Here is a 26302-nt window from a genome sequence, read left to right on the forward strand (position 1 = left end):
CCATATGTACAGTATAACTAGTTGTACGTGTCTGTGATCTGAATTAGAAATGACCCATTCTTTCAATTTAAAATCTTAAAAATATTCCTGTCTGAAAAAAGGTCTAGTTTGAATTTCTTTAGACGAAGCAATAGGATTATAAATGTCATCATACTTAATGATTACAATCTAATTTGTCAGGTTAAACTATTATCTGGTGAAGCATGGAAGTCCAGATTATACTGCATTGTACATTGTGAAATGTATTCCTAAGGGATCAGCTGAATGGCCTGCTAAAGATAATGAAAGTCGGCAGCTTCCAACTTAAGATAGATTCGAACTGCTTACACAGCACATCCATGCTGAGCCTACAGATATGCCTTGCAAACTTTCATCAACTTGAGGAAATATTTTTAGATAGAGTGCTGAATTAATTGACACAATTAAATAGCAGCACATTTTTCATTCTGAGCCAGTTCATTTAGTCTTATGTCTTTGTCTTTTGCAGTCTTTGGAGTTGTGCTGTAGTGCCGGAAACTTGTAATAACTAGCTTCTACTGACAAATGTTTTACTCATTTAATAATTTAAAGGGAATTTTAGTTGGCAATTAAATATGGTTGTCAATGTCTAGATTAATGTTACAGTGCAATGCACTTTTTGTTACGGGAGCTGCTTTGTTAAATAATTATCTGCTGTGTCCATAGCACAATTGAGCCTCGTTGACTTTATGAGCTCCTATGCAGATTTGCACAAGAGGAAGAGATATAAAGGAGAAGTATTAGGAGAGTAAAATGTACTACAGGTTTCACATGCCAGCTCTATAGATCGAGAGCTGACCGATCACAAAGTGCTGATCCCTCAGCTTGCAATCTTTTGCCTGTAGAGAGCAGTTACTGTCATTCACAACTCCTCACAGGGATTCCCCCCTCCCCTCTCTGTGCCTCCAGTGCTCATTGAAAGGACAGGCAGGGAGGGGGTGGGCTCAGCTGGCTCTGGCTCAAGAGAGGCAAAGGCAGCTGTCAATCAGGCAGAGGGGTGGATCCCAACAGTATTGTTGGAATCTTGCCCAGCTGTAGCATGGCTCTGCACTGTCAGCAAATAGTGGGCAGTACCCCTTTTGGTGCTCATTTTGGGTCACAGGATTACATTAGTAAAGGTATTCCTTTGACCCAGAAGAGGACTAAACCAAAAAAAGTTTGGCTTTAGTCCTCTTTCGAAAAAAAGATGCCAGCATGAGTGATGTCCATGATTACCCAGGAATATCAGCATTCAGATTTTTATTGCGGTCTGTCTTTCTGCTGTGGACATCCACCTTTCCTATATGTCCTTGTGTCCACTGTCACCACCACAAAAAATTGGGGAAAATCCAAATGTTTAAGTTTTCACCAGAACAGGAAGTAAAATTTTCATATGAGGACACTTGTTCTGGAGATAGCTGTTTAAGAGGGGATTTCACCTTACTTTGGAAAGATTTTATCTCAGTGTTGTGTTTACAGGACAGAAAGTTAAACTTCCCCAAAGGAACGCAGAAAAAAAAAAACAGTTTTAGCCATTCCATTCTCTATCTAAGAAGAAAGAAAACATTTTGGCTTTAGATAAACGTTAATGTTTTTTAGTAGCAAACATTAGAATAAATTCACAAACCTTTCCACAAGAATCGCTATTATTTTTTTAAGCCATGTGACTGGTATTCTCTAATCTCATTGAAATCAGCTAACAATAATAAGCATTGTGAATTAAACCTGTTGTGGTGCAGAACAGGACTACATCCAATTATAAACCAAACGTTCCATGATCAGATTATAAAGAGCTAAATAATTACATTGCAGGCTGCTTTACGTCAAGGGTTTAAATACTGTAACATTAAAAAGTAAAAGCCATACAAGTCTTCAGGAAGTCATCAGAACAGAAAATGTTTAAAGGGAATGGAGGGCTGAGGAAAATCTGTCACAAATATTTTTCATTTCTTTTATAAGATAAATATTGCATATTAATATTTTACATTCCTAATTTTAGCTAGCAGCTGGAGCTTTAGACTTCTTTTACGTGCTTTCATCGTGCTGTCTTATTTGCTCCTTTGTTGTAAATACCTGCTGTTTACAAAGCTCAGTAGCCCAAGCTGAAATTCACACATGCAAGTCAGAGAAGTGATTCATACCTTATTGGGCAGCTCTGTCGAAAATATCAGTCCACTTTACAAAGTGGAGCTCCAGGCAAGCATTTGCTGCTTTACTGTCTCTTAAAAAAGGACACAGTGCTGTGAGAATCCTTTCTCATAAAAAAAAATCTCAGCACATCACCCTGATGAATTTGTATTTTTTTGACTTTATTTGGAGTGTACAAAATTTACCTTGCATTCAGGTCCCTGCACAGCAGCGTGATCTGAGGTGCGCACCACACTGCACGTCGCACCCATGTTGTGGTAGAAACAGTTGTTTTCCACGTACCCTAGCAATGACCTGCATTGTTCAGGTGCTGAAAAAAGACAGTCACTGCATACAGTGTGAATGGGCTCTTCTAGTTTTCCTTCATAAGCAATGATGTTATTGTGGGGAATCATACATAGAACGATGAATTGTTTTTGTATGTTTCTTTCATGTGGACTGCATGCCCTTTAGGAACAGATGGCAAAACATTGCCATTGTGCAATAAAACAGCATTTAGACTCATTTGAGATAAATCTATGAACTATCTCCATTTATCTGGATTGCGGGTAATGCTAAGGGCTGTCATTTGATTTTTAAGTTTAAAGGTCCGCTTTAACATAAAACAAAAATCCAATGCAGGTTTTTTGCCCTTTAGGCAAAAAATGAGCGTTAGGTTCTAATCTTATGTCAGATTTTTATACTTTTTTTTCAATATCTATAAATTTTTTATGTGTGTGTGTAATATATATATATACATACATACATACATACATACATACACGCACTTGTTAATGTGGGCATTGGGAGAAAAAATAAGTATTACAGGTCTTATCACTTTTTAGTGTCTGTCCACAGTGTGACCCAGTGACACAGTGTTTGGTCACATTTGGATGCTAATGTTTAATTTCTCATTGTCACTTAGTATGGTTTGTGTAAACATATTTTCAGTGTCTACTAACTGTTTGTGAATGGCAAGCTGCCAAGAGATTATAATTAGAGTGGAATAACACAAACTACAAATTGATATAGATTTTTAGAGTATAAACTACTGCCTTAAGACCATTAACATTGTGATACAAATATTTGCATAATTGTGCTATTAATGACAGAGCCTGCATGAGTTATGAGTAGAAATGTACTGCGGCTATCACTTCATCATTAAACATAGATAAAGTAATAGAAGTGTTGTTGAAATCTCATTTATAGTGCATAATTGAAACATAATGGAGTTATACAAGGACTTGAATTAGTCTTTGTAAAAACAATTATCTCAGTTGCTTCTTCTTGACTCCAGCAACGTACAGCTATACTCTACCACACACTCTATTATGTTATTATCACATGTAAAATGGACTGAATGATTGCATTTTAAATTAAACAAGTTTGCAGTTCTGATTTCAATAAATATTAGACCATTACATTGCATGGTAATAGTAGCCAACTGTTAATGGATTGCATTTCAGTAGAAATGATATGACATGTTGTTGGTATTATTTATTTTTTTATCATTATTATTATTATTATTATTATCTTCTAAAGTCTAGATATATGTTACATTTAGTTGAGCTGATTTACTAAAGAAGTTGAGAATCTTTACACGATAAATTGTGTGAATATTCACTTTCATTATCCAATCATGTGCAGATGAAATAAGTAAACAGGATTTTTTTTTTTTTTTTTTTTACATGATTGCATAATTTAAGTAAATAGTCTCACAATTTAGTGTGTATAGATTCTTAGCTCTTAGTAAATGAGCCTCAATGTCTCAGATCTTCTGTATTATACCCTTGTACCCTAATAGATTATCAGCTCTTTTACCATATGTGTCTACCCCTTGTAAATTATGAATTGTAAATTCATTCTTCTGTATACCTTTTTATACCTTCATAGACTGTAATCTCATCTACCTTCCACATCCACCACTATTCCCAATATATTGTAGGATTTCCGTAAAAATGGCTCTATCCTACAGCTGATTTTATTTTAGTATTTAACAAGGGTGCTGACAGCAGTGCCAGATATACAGCTAGAAAAAGGATCTGAAAACCATTATAGTCATGCGGATGTAGAATAGAAAACATTAAGGACTCATTTATATTAATACATTCTGGGAGAGCATTGTAAAACATGCATTGCATTACAAACAGTGCATTACAGTGCAACTGCACCAGTGAACTAAAATGATAGGGAGTAGCAGTGTGATTGGGCTCTTAAACATGTACAAGTCTCATCAAAGTGTTACAAATATAACTCAAAATGTGAAATTAATGATAATAAATGTTGGTTTCCCTTGAAGATTATTTTCACTTTTGCAGCCAAATTGGGATAATGTCTGTTTTTATATTTGTTGCAAGTTTTCATTTACATAGCATACCTTGAAAAAAATGTTGCTCATATAATACCTGTTCTTCTCTTTATACTGAATTCGTCTGGAAAGGAAGGGGCAGTGGGGGAGATGGGGAGGTTAACATAATTAACCCTGTCTGTACAGTGCTAGCAGATCTCATTATCAGTTGTAAACTAGATTTGACCTCTGTCCTAACAAGGGGTTAAGTTTTTAGAAGCATTGTATGTTAATGAGAGGATGCCCATTGTGTCCCTAGTCTTTCTATGGGGACAGCAAGAGTTTCCTGACACTTTAAAAATGTACAGAGAAGCTTGTAGTCTGCCCAAGGGCCTGCTCAACAGAGACGACTAAAAAGTAAGAAATATTTTAAATAAAATAATTTTTAGGTATTCTGTAGTAAAGGGAACATATAACAAACATATAGAGGGGTTTTCCTCAAATTTGACTGCAAAAGTGGAAAAACACTTTAAAATCATGATTCATTTCTCTTCACAGGGAGTGTAGGGAAAGTCTAAATGTTAATTTCTGTTTTCTTGACATTAATATTTGTAAGCAGCAGATTTTTTATTTCTGCTTTCTGGTTTACAGAGCTTTCAAAACTTCCTGGATAAGTGTTTCCTAAATAAAAGATTCATAGAAATAGACGCTGGGGCATGGATAGGTTTGTCAGGGACCTGGGGCACATGGGAGAAGACGTTGTGGTGCGAAGGGCATGGTGTTGCAAAAAGTGGGAGTGGCCCAAAGGGAAATATTTAAACTGAACAAGAGTCTACTTGATGTGTATATACTGCACACACATGCTGCAGTACTTGTACCAACAAAATACTCTTTAAAGTGTATGTAATGGCATATTTTTTACATAAAGTTTTGATTACAGTGGGAAGAATAAGACCCTCTGTCAGATTTTTTATTCCTGTCTGTGTCCCTACTAGGGAGACTCACACCTCTACTTGTTCAGGTGCCCTTGTCACAGAGACAGAAAATGCTAGGAAATCCAAATTTTCAGAGTAGTCAAGATAAAAAGGTGAGGAAAATAGGAGCCCCTGTTCCCATGACAGCTCTCAAATATTGGAATTTCATTCACTTTGTGGAGTTTTCCTCAATTTCCTGAAAGGAAATCCCCCTAACAGGAAACAGGCACCAGGAAAATAAAATAACAGGGGTGTTAACCCATCTCTACTCTATCTTTTCTCTTTTACTTTGTCACAAGTGAAAGTCTCTCAGATGCATACAAACCTCAGTTGATAAAAGAACTACAGTTATTTAAAAAGTTAACCCGTGCAGTGGGCCTACTCCCACACTGCAAGGGTTAAGTGCTCGTTTTGGACTAGGGACCAGAATACAGAAGATATACTCACCTGATCCTTGGTCCTGCGGCAGTGAGTGCTCACCTTTCCCCTCCTCCACTCTGGCTGGGGCATGTCTCTCCTTGGACTGCTGGAGCCTGGGTGAGGAGAGGCTGCTGGGACAGGTGTGATCTAGCAGCCAGGTGGAATCAAGGATCAGGTGAGTATATTGTTTTATTTGAACTTCTAGACCAAAACAAGCAGTTAACCCTTGATGTGCAGGGGTAACCCCACTGCAAGGGTTAATTTTCGGATTGCCAGAGTTGCTCTTTAAAGGATCCCTTTCATTACATATGATTTTCTGCATATAGAACATAGAGAGAGACCTAACACTGTGTCTGGGACTACCTTTAAGCAGAACTGCAGTAGAATAGTCAGGGACTACTTAACTTTTCCCATGCAGGGCAAAGGAATAGGTGTAATTGGTGCAGCCAGCATTAAAATAAACCGATCCTTTGTCCTGCATGGGAAAAGCACAGGTTCCGGTGCTTCCCGACACAACTTTCAGTAAAGACATTTAGCCTCAGGACTTGGAGCTTACATGGGGCTGAGGACTCTCCCCTCATCCATGCGACAGCTATGGGTGTCTGAACAGCCCCTCATCAAGCCCCAGTGCTTTGACTTAGGAGGAAAAAAAGGAATCACATACCCAGAAGTACTGGAGTGGCAGGAAAAAAAAGGGATCATAAGTATTTGCTGTTGAGTGGAGCCATTACTAAAATAAACCTGTTGCTTGACCAACCGTGCAACACTCTGCTTACAAGAATTTATCATGTAAGTTAAACGTATTAATTGTTATTGTATTATACTTTTGTAGATGATGGCTCCAGCGTTGAAGATACAGATTTTAACTGGGATGAATATCTAGAGGAAACAGCATCAAGTTCTGCACCACACACCTCTTTCAGACATGTAAGTATTCTGCACTAGTATACGCCACATTAGGGAAATGTTAGCTAATACCTGGAAATTGCTATCACAAAGCAAATCAAACATCAAAGCAAGTAGGTTTACTTGCAAATTCAAAGAACCCTTGGTTAGCCAGCACTTCCTTTTTATGTTACTTAATACAGTTTACTTTTCTAATGTTTCAGACTGAAGCTCATTGTGATTTCAAACTAACATCTCTCTTTAGCATTTTAAATGTCAGCAGTTTGATTCAGAATGAAATATTTTATTAATACACATACCATGTCCTCCATTATCTGCAAACACTCAGCGATCACTGATCGCTGAGTGTTTGTACCCGCTCTTCTCTCTGACACGCTGTTACAGGAGGCTGAGTGGGGCGGTGTGGGAGGAGAGCTCAGCCTCCTGTGACCGTGCGGGCTGTCTCCGCCCACACACCGCTCTGCTGGACCGTGATAGAAGGCTGAGCAGTGTGGGAGGAGAGACGCCGCAGCGCATGGCCGGCTGTCACAGTTTCTCTCCTCCCCACTGGGACACAGAGCAGCGCCCAGCGGGGAGGAAAGAAAGCATGGATGCACCGATGTATCGGCAGGAAAATTGCACTTTCGGCATTTAGCCAAAAGTGATACTATTCCCAGGGCCTGTGGTGGCATAAGGGGGAACTTGAAGAGCCGCGAGAGAGACAGGAGAGAATCAGCGGTGCCAACGAAGCCAGCTCTAGAGGAAGCAAGGCGGCACCGGAGGGAGCAGAGCCGCATAAGCCAATGACTCCTCTATAGCGCCGGCTCCTGTCACAAGCGGAGTGATATCAAATGCACTCCACCTGTGAGGAATCGATAGTGAAAGTGCGCTTCACTAATTCTGGCCAGCAATTGGTTAGCAAATTGCTCTTGGAAAGGTACAGCACCCCTGAATGCCCTGATCACCATATTTTTGTACATGAATACATGTAGACTTTTCTACATGAATAAGTGTGGATTGTTGTACATAAAAAAAATAAGACGTACCCCGAAAATAAGACCTAGTGGGGTTTTTTTGAGCCCAAAAAAATATAAGACATATATATGTCTTACACACTGTATATATTAAACACCAGGGGGAATTAGTAAAATGCTATTTCATCGCTTCTTGATAACGAAAATGACTGACAGTGTCAATGTTGCCCATGGGTTGATAAAATTGCCTGGCGTTTATCCAATATAAAATACATACATACATCCTGCCCCAAGACTCACCCTTTCCTGCTAATTGGACAGTGAAGGAGTAGTAGCACACTGATGTGGTGAACTCTGAGGTCTCCTATTCTTTAAAATAGTATTACATTCTCAAACTTGTTTTTCAATAATGAATCCAGTTCAAAAGCAAATATTTTTTTTTACATTTTCACCCAAGCACTTAGTCATTGAGGGGAATTTATCATAACTGGAGCAGACAAAATGTAGAGCAGCTGTGCACGGCAACCAATCAGCTTCTCTCTTCAGTATGTTCCGTTGAGATTTAAAAATCAAAGAGAGAAGCTGATTGGTTGCCATGGGCAACTGCTTCAGATTTTGTCTGCTCTAGTTTTAATTAATCACTCCCATTATGTTTCTGAACAGCTGGCTCCAACTCTTCCAGCTTGGTTTGCCTGAACTTCCTGTCTAGCACGAGATCACAAGGGCCAGAGCAGTCTCTGGCAGCTGTTCATCTTCTAGGTTGGAGAAAGGTGGAGGAAGGAGGGGGAGCAGGGGAGTGACTTCCCTCCTGTGCCTGAGTGTTTGGTGAGACACACACTTAGTAGCACACAAAGGGGGTAACATAGGACCCTGCAAGTGAAATGAGCCACCCTAAAATAGGATATCTGGGCCAGTGCTCAGAGGACAGCTGATTCTGCAGGAAACTACAGCTTTTAAGCATTAAAGAACAGCATCCATTGTAAGTGATTTCATCAGCATTGGAAATAGCTAAAAAAAACTTTTGACTTTATTAGCACTTTAAGCTTGTTCAGACAGCATAATGCAGACCAATAGAGCTCCTATTGGTTCAGAGTCCTGTCCCTATTAATATAATTGTACAATTTTCTACCAGGTAGTAATGGGTTTAACTGAAAATGTTAACTTCCAACAGTGTTTTCAGTGCATTACATACTTTCAATTGAATTTATGTTCATACATCCTTATGTTTCATTAGGTGGAAATCAGTCTTCAGAGCAGCTTCCAACCAGGAATGAAACTGGAAGTGGCCAATAAGAATAATCCAGATACATACTGGGTTGCAACTATCATTACGACATGTGGACAGTTACTTCTGCTGAGGTATTGCGGCTATGGGGAAGATCGCAGGGCAGACTTCTGGTGTGATGTCATGACGGCAGACCTACACCCTGTTGGTTGGTGTACACAAAATAACAAAGTCTTGATGCCTCCAGATGGTAAGATCAACCGCTGATATTTGTTTTCTGTATTCTATTTTGCCTTTGATCATCACACAGTCACATATTGCTTTTAACAGGTTTTTTGAACCACCTGCTGTCCGGCCATTGTAATTAAACGGCCGGACAGCGGCTTCTTGAATGCGGGTGGGCATTTTTAGACGTCCCATCCCGTCCAACTCGTGCCTGCCGCTAGGTGGCGCGCACGAACAGGAAATCAGCTTTGAATCTAAACAGCCAGCGATGGCTGTTTACATACAAGCATCGATTGTAATATGCCTGCGGGTGTGCGCCCCCCCCTCTGTTGCCGCCGGCGATCCCGACCTCCACTGTGCCCGGTGTGGCACAGTAGCTCTTTCTCGTCGGAATGCAGGCAGTGATGTGTATTGCATCACTTCCGCATTCCTCTGTCACTCTCCGGTACAGAAACTGGAGAGAAGCTGGTGAAGCAGGTCTCTGCTTCATCAGCTTATCTGGGGGTTCCAAGATGACAGTTGGGTTCTTAAAGACCCCTGATGTCTCCATAAAGAGGACCCATCACTGCAAATTGGCTATCACATAGGGAGCTTGTTTGCTCCCTATGTGATAGCAATAAAGTTAAGTGAAAAACAAAAGGTTTAAAAAAATGTAGCTTTACAAAAAAAATTAAAAGTCTCACATATTAAAGCAATACAAAAAAAAAAATGAAAGTCCCCCGCCCCAACATGCACACTCAAACGTGCGCGAGCCGTCTGCATGCAAAAACGACGATTACATCCATTGCGCCGTACATGTTACATATTGCCACGAACGTCGGAGTGAGAGCAATATTTCTAGGGCCATCAATCACTGATAACACTAAACTGATGAGCGGTAAAAGCTTTTAAAGCGTCGGATATGGTCAACTTTTAGTATGGTAATTTTTTGCGATTTAGCGGGTGCGTGCAATTTTAAAACTTGACATGTTTAGTGTCTATTTACCCGGCGTGACCCCGTCTTTTATATTGTACCAAACAATTGGGTAATAATAAATGTTTTATAACATAACGTAGGGATAACAGGTTTTTTTTCAACATTTACGGTACTTTTTTCATTATATAGTAAAAAAAAAACCCTGTAGTGGTGATTAAATACCACCAAAAGAAAACTCTATCTGTCCCCAAAAAATTGTATAAAATTAATTTCAGTACAGCGTTGCATGACAGAATATATGTCAGTCAAAGTACTGCAGCGCTGAATACTGAAAAATGGCCTGGACAGGAAGGGGGTATAAACACCCTGGTCAGCAAGTGCTTAAACAAGTAATTTAAAGCCTAAGATGATACTTTCCAATATATTAGATCTGTAAATGTAGTCTGGTTGCACACAGTGCAGTATATGGCACAGCTAGAATGATCCTGCTAGCTGATGACACTTTGAAAATGTTGACAGAATGCTACTGGGTTGGATTACAGCCCTAGTCATAACTATAGCACAAGAACGATTCAGATGACTAATACCTCGCTGTGGTTTTGAGGGGATGAATTCCCCAGTTTTACAGTACTGTTATGACCTATGAAAGCCAAGAAATGTTTGTTTTTTGCAGCATTAGATGTTAAGATGAAGCCACAAGCAGGTCCTGTTAATTGTGTATTTAAATTGTTGATTGTCTTACAATTTACTCTTAACTAACCAAATACGTTTGTATGCAGAAACATTGAAACAATTTGTAAGGAAATAATATATATTTTCAATATATTTGATAACTATTAATGAAAAGCTTACTTAAGTGCTCAACAAGCTACTGCAAAGCATTGTGGCTATCTATGGTGGTGCTTTATGACTGTAACTGAGAAAAAGGGTGTTTTCCTATTGCTGTTTGATAAAAGTATATAGATATTTTGTATTTATAGTGCAATAGTGAAGTATCTGAGTGCCTGAATATCAGAAAATGACAACTTTATTGCACTGTAAGACATAATATTCCAGTTGTAAAGGTAAATTTACAAACGCTATCAAATTGTCTATATCATATTTTGCTGTATAAATGACCTAATTGTAAGTAGTGACATTGTTTGATTTTTTTGTGCAAATCATAACAACTCATTAGGGCTGATTTGCTAAATGAGTAGAGACTGTTCATGTAGTAGTTTATATGTTCACTGAATAAAGTATATATTGAGGCTAAGTTCTTAGGAATTCCTAAGTGCAGGGGAAATAAAACAAATAAACAAGAACTCCAGGCAGAATAAAACTTAACCCTTGCAGTGGGACTACCATCACAAGGTTAATTGCTTGTTTTTGCCTAGGGTCTAAAATAACAAAGCTGTACTCACTCAAACTTCAGTCCTGTCTGCTGCTAGACCAATCCCTGCAGCCTCACTACCCCTCCGATCCAGTGGTGAAATGTCCATCGGCTTCCTCACTCTAATACACTGTTTTAGATGTAATGACTAATGGATCCTTAGACCGCTGGAGGGCAGAGGGAGAAGAGGCTGCAGGGACCGGTCTAGCAGTAGGCAGGACCAAGTATATCTTTTATTTTACATGAGCACTAAACCCTTGCAGTACGGAGGTAACCCCACTGCAAGGGATACGTTTTATTCTGTCCAGAGTTGGACCTTAAACATGATTGGATATTTCAATTAAACACACCTTTGCCTTATTTATTTTTTTTCCAAAATATTTTATTTAGGTTTAAACAAGGTCACCATGTGACCGTAAGAATACAGTACATTACACGTAGCCATAGTATGCTTTATGCAAAATGCGAAATTGCGTCTCTCTCCAGAGCTCGTTCGTTGTGCAACTTCTGACATTCTGATACCCTTGGAGCATTTTGTCATAAAAGTCATCTGCCGGGAATGTTTTGTGCCATTTCATTACTGAGGATTTTGACGGTTGTAGTAGGAAAGCAGTGTTGAGACGGGGGTAGATCATAGAGATAGAGTAGTTTTGGGAGAGGATGAGGGGGTCTAAAATATTGGTCTTCAATATATAGGAGGGGTTTCGTGTTTCACTCTTCCAGTAGTGTGTCAGTTGGGAGAAGTGGAGAAAATGTGTTTTGGAGATATTATAACGGGCACAGAAGGAGGAGAAGGAGTATGGCTTCTGTGACTCCGTGTCAAAAAGGCTAGTCAGAGTCGTGATGCCCCTGCTTGTCCAGTCCCGGAAGATGGCGTGTGCTTGTCCCGATAGGAACTGGGGATTACCTCTGATAGGCAAGTATTGAGATATGTAGGGATGCGAATCTAACTTTAGTCTGGATTCCCTCCAGGCCACCACCGTGTCTCTGATAATCAGGTTGTTTTTTAGGTGAGAAGGGAGTTTGGAGAGTCTAGTATGAAGAACCGCCGCTAGCGACCACGGTGCCACCAGTTCCTGTTCCAGTGCCAGATTGGAGTAGCGTGAGAGACCGCTGATCCAGTCAAAAGAGTGTCTGAGCAGGCACGCTAGATTATATGCACGAATGTTAGGAATACCCATACCCCCTTCTGGTTTAGGAGACATCAATTGTCGCAAAGCGATACGGGGGCGTTTTGATCGCCATAAGAATTTAGTGTAAGCTGATTCAAGGAGTTTAACATCTTTATGTTTTAAAAGTATTGGGATCGTTTGGAGTGGATAAAGTAGCTTAGGGAAGCTCATCATTTTTATTAAGTGACTCCTGCCAAATAGGGATAATGGAAGGGACGACCAATGTGTCAATTCTGTTGAAAGTTTGGTTAATTGCCTTATTTATTAAGCTAAGTGACCAATCCCTGCACCAAATGAGGGGGATTCATCAAGCTTGTATGAGCCGAATGGGTGATAGCTTTTATGAGTATTTTAAGTCCCTTAACTTGCAGTCCTATACAGTCTTTACAACATGTCCCTACAACAGTTTTGTAAACAGCTGTGACAGATTTAACATGTTTCTTATGGCAGTTTTCCACCTGAAACACATGCACCATTACACAATGGATTGGAATTGGTGCCGTGCTATGTCTGAGCAGGGGCAAATTTATAAATAAGCTTAGCAAGTCTTTCTTAATGCTCCTGTTTTGCTGTGCTGTGTTAGAGTTGAGCCAGGTAAGAAAATATGTTACTGAGTCCATTTAAACCAATAACGTTCGACCAAAACACGAACTTTGGCATTCTTTTGAGGGATAGATGGATGAATAGATAGATAAAGATGGATGGATAGATAGATAGATAGAAAGATAGATTGATCAAGCCACACATACCATATTTGTTATGATGTTTCTTTAAGGCATTTTTGACAATTGTGGAACATTGAATAAAGATGTTTTGGCAGCAAGATTCTCCCAGTCTCAAAATGAATGCAAAGACTGTTTGTAGCTCTGCTTGTTTAATATAAAAAAAAAACAAATCTTGACTTCATTTTACTTTGTCTTATGTAACATCGAGAAGATTTAATATATAGAATTTGTATTTTTCTGTCTGAAGTCTTAGTGAACAGGGTACAGGAATGCCAGTCAAAAGCCAGAAACCTCCCACTGATTGCTGTGCTAGAAGATAGTTATTGCTTTGCTGCCTGAGGGAAGCGCAGTTCATCGAGAACATGGAAGCCACCCTGTCGTGTTCTTGAAAAGTGATTTCATGTGCAGTGTTGAGCCTCAGAGGGTTGACTTCGCTAAAGATAGATTGAAGAAAGGGAAAGCAGCTGAAGCTGTTGATTGTTGGCTGAAGGCAATGATCTGCCATGCTTGCTGCATAATTTCAAATGAGGATGATTTGGTTCTTGTACAACTAGAAATCTATTTTTTGGAATGTGAACATTTGAAACAGTTTGTCTTTCCAGTGCGGTAAACAGCTGCTGCATCTACTTATAATACTAAAGGCAATCATTTATTTTACTAATGGAATCTGTATTTACATATGAAAACGTGGTAATTATGATTACAGAAATTAGATTTTAGTTCATTTGTGTTTACAAAATAAAGAAGCATTTACATGCACGATTTCCTGTGAATATGAATATCGTTCAGAAAACATCAGCTTCCAAATACACTAGTGATCAGATGCCCTTCTGTATTAAAGAGTGAAAAGAAAGAGCCAGTCAAATTCTCCATTGAAAATACATGAGATGTAGACTTGGATTGGTTTCTGCTGGTAATATTGACAGTTTTTACTGCAGATCGTGTCATGCATCATGTGATAGAGTACTTCTCATGTTCACCTAAAAAGATGGCGTTTCTATAGAGAACGTAGTGCTGCTACATACTTAGAACAATTATTCAAGTTTCTTCAAAGAAATGACTGCCAAAAACCCATGAGCAGGGCTTGAAAAATTTGGCGGTGTCTCACCAGTCAGTCAAAAATTTCACCAGTCAGCATGACCGGACTATAGCCTTGCAAACCCATGAGTAATGATAAAAGCCATGTGTATTTAGATATTTTATTTTTTATATAGCACACAACTGTCTATTTAGCACACATAAAGCATAATAACCTCAGCATCGCTAGCAAACATTTTGTAGCATAGAGGTTTTACAAGCAATTAACACTTAAGTGCTTAGAAATAACTAACACCTGCAATCAAAGTTGGAGAAGTTTTCTAGCACATGTCAAATGTACCTTCCCAATAATTAGGCTTCCCAGAATCATTTCATTAAGCAGCAAGAGGATCTGTGAGTGTATCTCTAATCTTTTTTTTCAGATCTCTTTAAAACCTATAAACATTTTCTTAGAACTGCATTAATCCAGCGGTGCTGGACCAAGGCCAGGAAGATCGTGAGGGACCCCAGCCATCCCAATAATGGACTTTTCTCTTTGTTGAGGTCTGGGAAGCGTTTTCGCTCCCTGAAGGCCAACACAGAGACTGAGGAGAAGCTTCTTCCCTCAGGCTATACGGTCTCTCAATCAGATCTCTATATAGACATACATTCTACTGCCTAATTAGGTAAATGTTCTTACACTCACATTTACTGCATATCTGCACTTTTAAAAAGAATGGTCAAAGGAAGGTCAATACACTGCTGGTCATCACCTTAATTCATTCACTCCATATTGCTGCTGTTAGCACTCGCACACTTTACACTTCATACTGTATTTGCATTTTTAGTCTAATTTAATTTTTAATATTTAAATTTAAACATTGATATTTTATTTTGTGATGTAAAAGTCTTATATTATTATTGATTCTTCTCTCTACTTGTTCTCCCTCTCCTTCTTGCAGTCGTGTAAGCATTTCACTGCATATCATACTTGTACGATTATGTATGTGACAAATAAATAAATCTATCTATCTAATTACTTATTATTCCACAGTCTGGCAGGAATTAAACAGAAAACATAATATAAATACATTTATCTGAGATAATATTGAATGGCTGAAAATTGTCCCCCACAAGTCAAATCCAAGTTGCTCACAATTTACATAACTTTCTATTTTTTTTTACTTAAAGTGACACTAAACTCAGGGGTTAAACCTTAAAAAATACATTTATGTACCTTAACTATTAACAAAAATTAACTTTATTTGTGTATCACTCGGCTGTAGATCTCTGAATTGGTGCTGGCAATGTCCTTTCTTCTGGAGGGTGGCTACTTTTGTTCTCCTGGATCCCTGTGTGTGAGTTGTAAAGTAGCCACTGCTCCAAGCTCGCTCCTATGACCAGGGCCAGTGCTGCCACTAGGCAAACTAGGCAGCCGCCTAGGGCCACTGCTACCTAAGGCGCAGCCTTGACCATTCACCCCGCACGGCGTCCCCTGTCTATTTGAAATTGCAAAAGCCAATAGTAGGCTGGCTATTGCACCCGCCCACTGAGCAGAAAGGCGTAACTGATAGACAACTTTCTCTCTCAGGTTCGCTCCTCTGCTCAGTGGGTGGGGTTTCAAAAGACAGTCTGCTATTGGCTATTTCAAATTAAATTACATCCATCTGTTGCCTGCAGAAGCTAACCCGCAGGAGAATCGGGCTGCGCATGGCGGGGTGAGGGGGGGATTGCGGGTTGCGCCACAGGAGGGGGGGTGCAAGTAGCTGGTCTTGCCTAGGGCGCAAAATAGTCTAACACCGGCCCTGCCTGTGACAGACTACAATCTCACATTTTGTTAGCTAATTTGCATTGAGATTGTAGTCCATTAGCAGAGTGAGCTCGGAGCGGTGGCTTCTTTACAATGCACACAGTTACAGTGGGGAATAAGTGTCCACCCTCCAGTCGGAAGGACAGTGACAATTCAGAGATGATTTGAGGATCTACAGCCGAGTGATACACAAATAAGATACATTTTTATCAATAGGGTACTTGAATGCATTTTTTAGGATTTAACTTCTGAGTTTAGTGTCACTTTAACCACCTCCGGGCCGGCCGTAGTAAAAAAACGGCCGGCCCGAGCTCTCTAGATCTGAGCGGGCGTCTTTAGACGTCCGCTCAGACACGCCCGAGCGGGAAATCGCCGTTAAAATAAAAATTTGTATGGCAATATTACATTTAAGTAGAAATTAATCTAAAGTTATTACATGGAATTCCATTTGGCTTCTTATTGTCTTGTGTGTCGTAATTTTATTTATTCTTTAAAATTACCACAACTTTATACAAAGAGCCACAGAGTCCTGGTAAGGAAATTAAAGCCACAATGTATTCCCTTTTTATGCTTGGTTTTATACAGAAGAACATAGGTTGTTTGGTCATCTGTTAGTCATATAGAAATAACTGTGTAACTGGCAGTGAGTCACAGAGATTTTAAGTTGACATGCAAATAAGGTTGCGGTCAATGTCAGATTAACTGATTATAGGAAGGCCAGTTTTGACTGTTGCTACATACTAGACTGTATTTCTCTTGGTAGAAGAAATTATTGTCTGTGTTATAAAAGAATCTAGTTACAACCCTTGGGCACTGTGATGTATACCCTAACAACAACATGTTTCTGAATTCTGAAAGGCCATGATTAGACTTGTGGATTTCACCAAGTCTTTATACAGTATTAGAATGTGATGCCAGCACAAGTGGCCTTGATGTGCTTCTCTTCAGCTACAATTAATTTTGACTTCAAAAGGCTTGACATTGTTTCTTGGTGTAACGCCAGTCAGAGAGAGTGGCGGTTTGGTGAATAAAAACATTAAATTTGAAAACATTCTGAGATCTAAAGTGGAGGAGTAGAATTAAGCTTATGGCTCAGCATTCGATATGACCTTGTGTAAATCTTAGCTCATGAATCATGTTTCAAAATCTTGTTATTATTGCACCTGTGGCCAGTATATAATGTGATATTATTGAAAAGCAAGTGATCTAGTCATATGGGCCTATTTATTCTGGAGTGTGTGGCATGTAAAGAGTGATTTACCATTTTTCATGTGTGAATATTATCTCATCATAGTTACAAATCACATTTTAAAGTACAAACTGTAAATAGTTGTAAGAGATGGAAAAAGCAGAAGTTATGTCAAAGTGATAGCTTGTAATGGCTATCTGAACATGTTTTCCATGTTTTGCAACATTTTTACTCATGAAACTGTTTTTCTATTAGTTTTTTTTAAACTCCTACTCAAAGGAGCTTTTACATTTTTAACCACTTTGCGTATAGAACATTTTATAATTTTTTTGCACACACCTGATAAATTCTGAATTTGTGTATAGAACACAGCTTAAAACCCCCCAACATTTTCTGAAAGCAGAGGCCCAGTAGAATACAGAAAGGCTAGTTGCAACGTTTAGGTTTTTTTTAGGAAAGAATACATTAACTTTAGTGCATACAAACAGAATATAATACCCATTTTCTCTAAAATATAAAAGATTGGGTTGTATTGGGTAAAGGTTTGCGATGATCTGTAACATGTGGCACAATCGTTTTTACACATAGGCGCACCCAAAGCATTTTTGCGTTTGTGTGTAAGTAGGGGTGGAGGGCTTTACAAGTTGTTTTTTGGAGATTGTAATTTTTTTTTTTATATGCCACTTTAATTTTTCAACTTTTTTTATTTTACACTTAACTTTATAACTATTACATGTGATAACACATAGGAAGTGACAGGTCCTCTTTATGGAGACATCAGGGGTCTACTAGACCCTTAATGCCACTTTTGGACCCCGCAGAAGCTGATGAAGCACAGATTGTGCTTCACTAGCTTCTTCTCCGACCACAACAGACGGAGAAATAACAGCCTGAAACCAGAAGTAACAAAATCATTATCACTTCCGGTTTCAGTAAGCGGAGGGCAGATCAGCCCCAGGAGGTGTGCTGATCTCCCTCCAGACAAGCAGAACACACCAGCTGTATTAGTTCCAAGGATTTTTTTGTTTTACTGACCGACACTTTATTTTTATTAGAAAAACAGACAGTTATCAAACAATTTCTTGAAACATATATCAGCTGTTTTCATTCTAGGTAGCTGGAATTTAAAGGCACGTAGAGAGTAAAAATTAATTAATTGCTTTAGTCCTGTAACCATGCAGTCAGCTTTCTTTTGATGCTAGGCTGAATTATCAGCATAGTCAACATGTTCCTAAAGTGTACACAGAAAACAATTTGACTCCATTATTAAAGGGTCAGTCCACCCACAATTAATCCTTCAGTCTTTGTTAGATGCTGGAGGATTTAACTAATTTACTCAAATTTGACACTTTAACTGCAATTATATAAATATAATAACTTATATGTTATGTATTCGGTGTCTGAAACTGGTGTTTATTGTTATAATAAATAGCCAAATTATTGTTTAGCCTGCAGAATGTTTATAACCTTAGTTTTAGCATTAAAATTAGTTATCGAGAGAATTAGTTAGGACTCCCAGAAAGACTATAGAACTTAATTATAATTTAGGAAATGCAGGTTTTGCTTGTCTGAATTCTGAGCTTAAACTGACCATTGTGGCCTTTATAACGTTTTTGGTCAGTAGGATCCATAAAACTTTCATTCGCTTACCTTAAGTGACGAACAAATCTCAGAAAAAATGAGATTCCACTTGGTCACAGACAGGTGTAGGTCAGAGAAGGGCAGCTTTGGTGCCCCCATCTCTTCAAATGACTTTTAAAAAGATTGCAATATTTACAGAGAGGCCACACCATCTACATTGTCGGTACTCACATACCCCACCGACACAGGATTTATATGCTCTATTCTCGGGTATTATATTCCTGGCCCATTATTAACTATCCATAGTATATAGGTCCAAAAGTGACCCTTCTTTTATTACAGAAGGCACTATGACATGGGATTCTTGCAATCTGTGACCACACTGCACTAATAAGGACATTTTATTTTTTCTTGCTAGTGCAGGTTCTAGTAAGTAAAGCGTGCATCTTTAGTAGGACATTGATGTCATAGGAAGGTGGGTTCCTGCCCATACTTTTGTACGACAGTATTTATCAACTTACGAGGTATAGGGGGTCTCAGCTGTGGCCCATGACTTTACCGAAGGGCCACACATAATGTTCAGTTTAATGTTAAAGAGGCCTGTCAAACACAACAGACATGCTGCAGAAAATTATCACAGACTTCAGACATTATACAGGTGTTTGGAGACTGGAGACATTCTGCAGAAGACAGCGAGACTGTGGAAATATTATATGGGGCCAGTAGACATCAGTATTATTTAGGGTTGCACAGACACCAAGTACAGTACTCGGTACAAGTACAAGTACCGATACTTTTGAGCTCCAAGACTAGACTAGAGAAAAATTCAAAAATTAGGAGGCAGCTGTCATTTGTAAGGATCACTCGGAGCTCCTGGGATTTGTACATCTCTGTATGTACGATTTTGTTTTTATAAACATATATAAAGGGATGCACTGATACCAGTTTTGCGAGTACGAGTACTGATACTTGCCGAGTACTTACAAGTACAAGTACTGATACATGTTTGTTTATTGTCATGTGACAGTTTTTCTTAAACAATACAGATTAATTATTTCAGGACAGTGGTGGAGCGCCAGAGCCAGGTCCCAGCTGCAACTTCTGCGACCCTGGTAGTTCTCTTGAAAATGCCAAGTATCTGCACTGGTACTCGAAAAGTATCTGTGCATCCCTAGTATTATTGCCCCTTTGCTGGGGTCCATTGTTTACACAACATGTACCGAAGCATGGGTTCTTGCAGCAGAAAACAGGTGGGTCCAGGCAGCTGTATAGAGCAGCGACAGGCTGACAGCGTTTGTCCAGGGTGATCATGTGTCCCGAACTGGAAGTGATTGCTGCATGTGCGTTTACATCTGAACACCAAAACAGTAGAAAGGTATCATGGCACACTCACAGCCAGCATGTAAAACAACATCTGAACACCATCGCACAGCTGTTGACGCTGTCAGCCTGTTAGGCCCCATTCACACTAAGCTGACAACATTTTACGTGCGCTTTAGGAAGCACATTTGTGCGCGTTTTTATATGCATTTCAGTGCGTTTTACAGGCGTTTTCTGTTTTTAAGCAATAGCATTTTTAGCTGTGTTTCAGCTCATTTTTTGACTTATTTCAGGAATATGCAGAGTAGATTGGAGAAGGTATAGTCAGATTGGCTATAAGGTCACAGGTCTGCTTCAGCTCTGCGTATACAGATTACTTTTTACAATACTTTCTACACTCGCACGAAGACTGCCCTCTAGCTGTTGGGGAACTACAAGTACAAGGAAGCTTGCCATCAAGCCACAGGCATTACTCACAGCTGCAGCTTACCACCCCTATACTAAGCACACATGTCAGCCAATGCATGCTGCTCACTGACACAACATGCCTCCAGCTGCTACATTGCTAAGCAAGAAAAACAAACACATGTCACATGCTTACTTTTGATGTCTTTCATGCTTTCTGTGCATTGTTGTCCAATCAGGAAACATCCTTGCACCAATATCATACCACGCTTGGTTCCTTTTCCCTTTTTTTTTTATAATTTGGATCCCTGGTGTCATATAGTGCAGGTTGACTGTGCATTAGCTAAATGAAATCATCAGCATCAAATGAGTTCTCTGACACCTCCAGTTTGGATCCCACTATACTTTGCAAATAGGAGGAGGGCCTTGCTAACGGGTGGCTTTGCCTACATGGGGCGGACTAAACAGGGGACAGGCTTGGCAAACAGGGGATGGGCCTGTAAAACACGCTGAAATGCGATTAAAACCGGGCAAAAGTGTGTTTCCATTTAAGTCGAAAGGGCAAAACGAGCTGATCCAGCTCTACAAAAGAAGTTCGGGAGTATTTCAAGTGACAGGCGTATTTTGGATGTGCGATTCAGCGCGTTTGCGTGAACGGCCACCATAGGAATGTATTGAATTTTGCAATGAATGTGTCCCGGCGTTGAAAAAACGAGACACCCTGGTGTGACCGGGGCCTTATTGCTGTGTACAGTGGAGCGACTGCAGCTGTCTGGGACCATCTGTGATTCCTGCAGCAAGAATCCATGGATTCCTGTGGCTGGAATCTGCAGCCGGACCTCTTTTCCCTGCGTGAATGAGGCCTATGCTCTGCACATTTAAGCAGCCATAACTCCTGGCTCTCGTTCTGCAAAAGGCTAGAAATATCACACTTTTTATGCCTATGATGCTTAACCGTTAAAATCTTAGGAAGACTCACAGTGCTGGTATGCAGTTGCTCATCCTGCCGAGGAACCAAAAATAAAAGTAGATCCTGTTTTACAATTGCGGCAGTCTGGGTGCCTCAAAAACAGATTCCAGGTTCTAAAATTCCATGTCTGCTATGTTTAGTACCGTCTTACCTTTTATAGCAATTAATAATTTATTTCAGAAAAAAAGCCCCAACAACAATAGACAGAAGGGTGTCAGATGAGCTAATGAGTCACAAACATTGGCCCTGCTTAATTGTGATATGAGCTTAATTAAAAAATATTGCACTGCAGGCTATGGGGTTAAGTAGTGTCAATGTTACAATATACTGTGTTTATTTTATTCACTTTTTATCTGGGAAATATCACAAGCAAACTGAACTGTTAGTTTTCACATTCCCATAGGCCTTCATTTCCCAACAGGTAGTGTAAACCTGAGTATTAATGTCGCATATCTTGAGGCTGCGGTACAGCTTCTTGTGATAGAATGTTATTAAACAGCTGTACCTTTTTCGCATAATTTACAAGTGGCACCTCTATAGCTGTGCAGCCTGCAGCAATAAGCCTTGTATAAAAAGGATGACCTACATTGTCTGTATTTACATCTGGGCAAGGGAGCCAGTTAAAGAAGAGTGGTTTCAGAATATCCTACTTGCATTGTTGACAAAATGATTTTTTTTTTCTCTTGTGAATTCCACTTTATCCCTAATGGAATCTCTGGAAGTATACAGTCATGATTAAAATAAAATGAAATGTTAATAGACATTGCAATAGCTCAAATAATATCGATATTGCAATAGCTCAAACTAAATATTGGAACACATTAAACATTCTGTAGACTCAGAATCACTGCAGTGTGGTTTATTAACTATGCAATTAGCCAAGTGAGTGTACACATTGCTTAAATACAGTGAAACTGTGTTCACTTTGAATATCCAAAGGAGGGTTTTTGCATGTGATTTGATGGCTGATGTGAATGCAGCTGTACCCTATTAATTAGATATGTGAACTTTCAACTTCCTAAATGAACAGTCTTCCCTTTTGGTAAAGCGACCCCATGATCTCTTGTCTTGCTTGCTCATGGGACTACTCATGTGCAGGACCCCACCAGTCATACTTACTCACTCTACTCACCTCAAACCCTTCAATACAAGCCTCATTTCATTTTTTTAAAGCTTGAAGTGGGAATTCATTGTAAAAACAGGATTCATGTAACAAGACCATGGAAGTGTGGAACAGAAAATGATTTGCTATTTATTATTCCTCCGGTCTAATTGTGTTAAATCGCATTGTTCTATAAATCATAGCACAAGTCAACAAAAAAGTGTAGCTCAAGTCCATATTTTTTTAGTTTTTGATAAGTGAGGAAAGTTTAGGCTTTTTTTTTTACTGCATGTGCCCAATTTAGAGGGTTTTCCCTCACTTTATGTGTCAGTGACAATAATTTAACCATAGTGGGAAGTGAGGGGAAATCTCCAAGAGGAACACAGACTGTGATAAAAAGTTGACAGAGGTTCTAGCGTTTCCCTACTATCCTAAAAAGGGAACAATTTTACTGCTGTTTTGTAATTGTTAGAGAGATTACTACTTCCTAAAAACTTACTTTATCAATGCAGCCACGGATAGCCAAAAAGCCTGACAGAGGTTCCAACCCTCTCCTACTCTGTCCAGAACTAAAAAAGATTTAGACTGCAGTTACACTTTAAACATGAGGTATTGACCAAACTGTAATGCATTGCTATGTGAACAAGCTATTCAGTAGTCATAACGTCTTTGATCATCTTATGGTTCAGGTCTGGATGAGTTATGAAACATTTCATTGGTGCAGAAAATTATACCAGCCATTGCTTTTGGTATGAATTTGAATAGTTCTGTAATGTTTGAGATCACCCATCTGTTTAAAAGCTTCTTGTTTTTAATAGTAATCTCTGGCTAATGCCAACTTACTATTGATGGATCTATTTTTTTAGAGGGATGAGTTCTGCCCATGCAGTAGTGTATTATCCTCCGCCATTCCTCTGATTTGCTTATCCTCCTATTACCCTCATCATTCCTGACCCTGGCTGCTATCAGTCAGAAAGCCATTTGACACCTCCTTATGTAGAAGGCATGTCCAAGAGACATATAAGCAGGACAGTGTTCTCCTCTATTTTAAAGTAAATTGAATAGAACTTGTGACCTAATCATAGCTGCAAACTTTTCTGGATAGCATTAATAGATCACTCTTTTATTTGGTGCCCGATGTTACTCTTTAAAGGACACTTGTACTGAGAATCATATGTGGGCTGTCATTGCCACCCTTCTTTGTCTTCATTTCTATGTACTTCAGTCTGGGTCTGAAGTACATAGAAACCCAGTACAAGCTTGCAGGTCAGGAAAGTTAGCGTAAAGTCATTACATCTGATTTTAATACTTGTTCCAGGTCAGTGCTTTAGAAAGTAAAAAGATATTAAAGTAAGTTGTTGACAAGAACGCAGGCACCAACATGAGAGGTGCTCATATTCCATTAAAATATGCAGTTAGGACTTATCTGGGAACTAATTTTAAAGAGGTTTTAAAGAGGCTATGTGATTTCAAATAAAACAAAAAACTGCTAAAGGTGTTCACGTGGCACCTATTGGCCCATCACTGTGATGTGTAATTTAACTGGCCAATAGAAATGTGCAGCAGTCAAGAAGTGGTGAGCAAGCTTTGGCACTATTAGAATGTTCTGGAGCTTTGCTGTCTTAACAGCCTGGTATTCAGTTTTGAGAGGAAGGTTTGGCATGCTGCTACAGATTTGTGCACGTACCTCCAGTTTTTGGGGGTTTCTTTTATAACAGATTTCTTTAAGACTGTGTAAAGGCACAATGAGGAGGAATATTATGCCTTTTGGTAACTCCTTTCACATCTTTTTCTTTTAAATACTTTTATATGTGACTAGTTTACTTCTAGGTAATAAATATAATAATTGCAAAGGGTTACTTAAGATAAGCTTGTTTACACTGACGGCAGTTGAAACAATTATTCATGGTGTAAAAAAATTGAAAACACTGGCTCAAAAAACTACTTATGTTCTCAATGTTAAGAAGCCTTTCCACTGAAACTGATATATATATCTATATATATATTATATTTGAACAAGTTTATGGCTCTGAATTAATAAAATATCATATCACTTCAGAAGACTGTAATAAATTGTGGCATTGCTTGCAAAGAGGTTTTGGTGTTTTCTACCATTACTTACACAGTTTGAAGACTTGGCTTTCAAATGTGGAATTTTCTCTTTTTAGCAACATTAGGTGCCATTGTGTTCCAGCGTCAACAGCACTTCAACCTTTCAAATGGCACAGCATCTGGTGAGTACTCTCATTGAGGAGCTCCTTAACCAACATTCAGAAATGTAGTTGTGTATTAGTCCCAGAAGGATCATTGGACATAACTTTTTATAAAACATTAGTCTTCTTTAATATTGAAACTATTCTTAACTATTCTAATCTAACTAATCCTATGGCCATAGTAACACCAAAACCTAATTCCGTTACAAGCTTTGGGTTACTTTTAGCTATGTGAATATGAATTAATTAGTAAAATTGCTGCATACTAAAACTATCCACATGTATAACCCCGAAACATTAATTTCTTGATCAGACCTCAGTTGGCCTGGACAAAGTTGTATGTGAAGATATGTGTATACAGTCTGTAAATAAACATAACAAATATTTTTTTAGCAGAAGAAAATATACCAAAAAAAAGTTGCTCTGTTTAAATGCACCCCCATTAAATGTTAAAGTTTACATATAGCCAAATGTGTTTTTCTTAGATAAATTAACGAATGGTTAAAACCCCTGGCAGTTTATTTTTAGCTGTCTGGGTCCCATTTAGGATATCTCCCTTCACTTCCTGTCCGTAGGTTGCAATGAGAAGTGAGAGGAAATTTCTCAAAAGTCAGAGGAATTCCCATTTTAGACAGCTGTCACTGGAACAGGTGTCCCATTAGAAGATTCCCCCTTCTCTTGTTCTGGTAACAACTGTACAATTTTGGCATTCCCATCACTTACTGTCTTGGTGCCAATGGCCACCAGGGAAAATAAGGTGAATCTACCCAGCAGATGCAGTGACAGCAATCAAAACTTGACCCAGGTTCTAACCCTTACCTACTCTATCCAAAACTTTTAAAAAAAACCTTTGACTATACATATGCCAACCTACAACATATACATCATGATGTTTTATATCAATGTCTAAGAATCTTGTAAAGGAGTTGTCTATCTTAGAATTAGGAATGGCCACTATATAATCCATGTTATTTTTATAAAGATTCCAGTTGCATGAAATAGTCCCACTACTTATTTAGCTTGTCCGTTGCTGGGGAATAGTTATACAGTTGTTTGTATGAGTATGACATTGTCGCCGATAGCTTCTTTGCTAGATAAATGGAATGGCCAGCACCCTTCTGCAAGGCAGAGTGCAGTCCAAATAACAGTTTTTGTTTCTTTTCAGCAATCATTCTTGCCCTATACTTCTTATGATTCTGTCCGATTTCCTGTTAGTGCATGAAGAACATTTATTGGCACCTTAGGACACTACAGCAAAGACACGGAAAAGAAAAACTAAGCACTAATGAGGATTTTGTCACTATAATAGGAAAGCTTACTTGTGCTGAGTGATTAATGTACTTCTCCATAAACAGTATGTCACTTTTGCATAAACAGCATTTTTAGTGTAGGCACA

The 26302-nt window shown here is 38.9% G+C and overlaps 1 protein-coding gene across 1 annotated transcript in view; it reads left to right on the forward strand.

The window, feature by feature from the left end:
- The window catches only part of SFMBT2 (Scm-like with four mbt domains 2), a 128561-nt gene that overhangs the window by 12944 nt on the left and 89315 nt on the right, over positions 1-26302 (forward strand). The window contains exons 2-3 of the mRNA XM_018566472.1: positions 6638-6732; positions 8899-9139. Coding sequence (XP_018421974.1) covers positions 6638-6732; positions 8899-9139 — 336 coding nt within the window. The remainder of the gene's footprint in view (positions 1-6637; positions 6733-8898; positions 9140-26302) is intronic.

This window comes from Nanorana parkeri, unplaced genomic scaffold, assembly GCF_000935625.1.
Source record: "Nanorana parkeri isolate BGI_ZX_2015 unplaced genomic scaffold, ASM93562v1 scaffold27, whole genome shotgun sequence".
NCBI lineage: Eukaryota > Metazoa > Chordata > Amphibia > Anura > Dicroglossidae > Nanorana > Nanorana parkeri.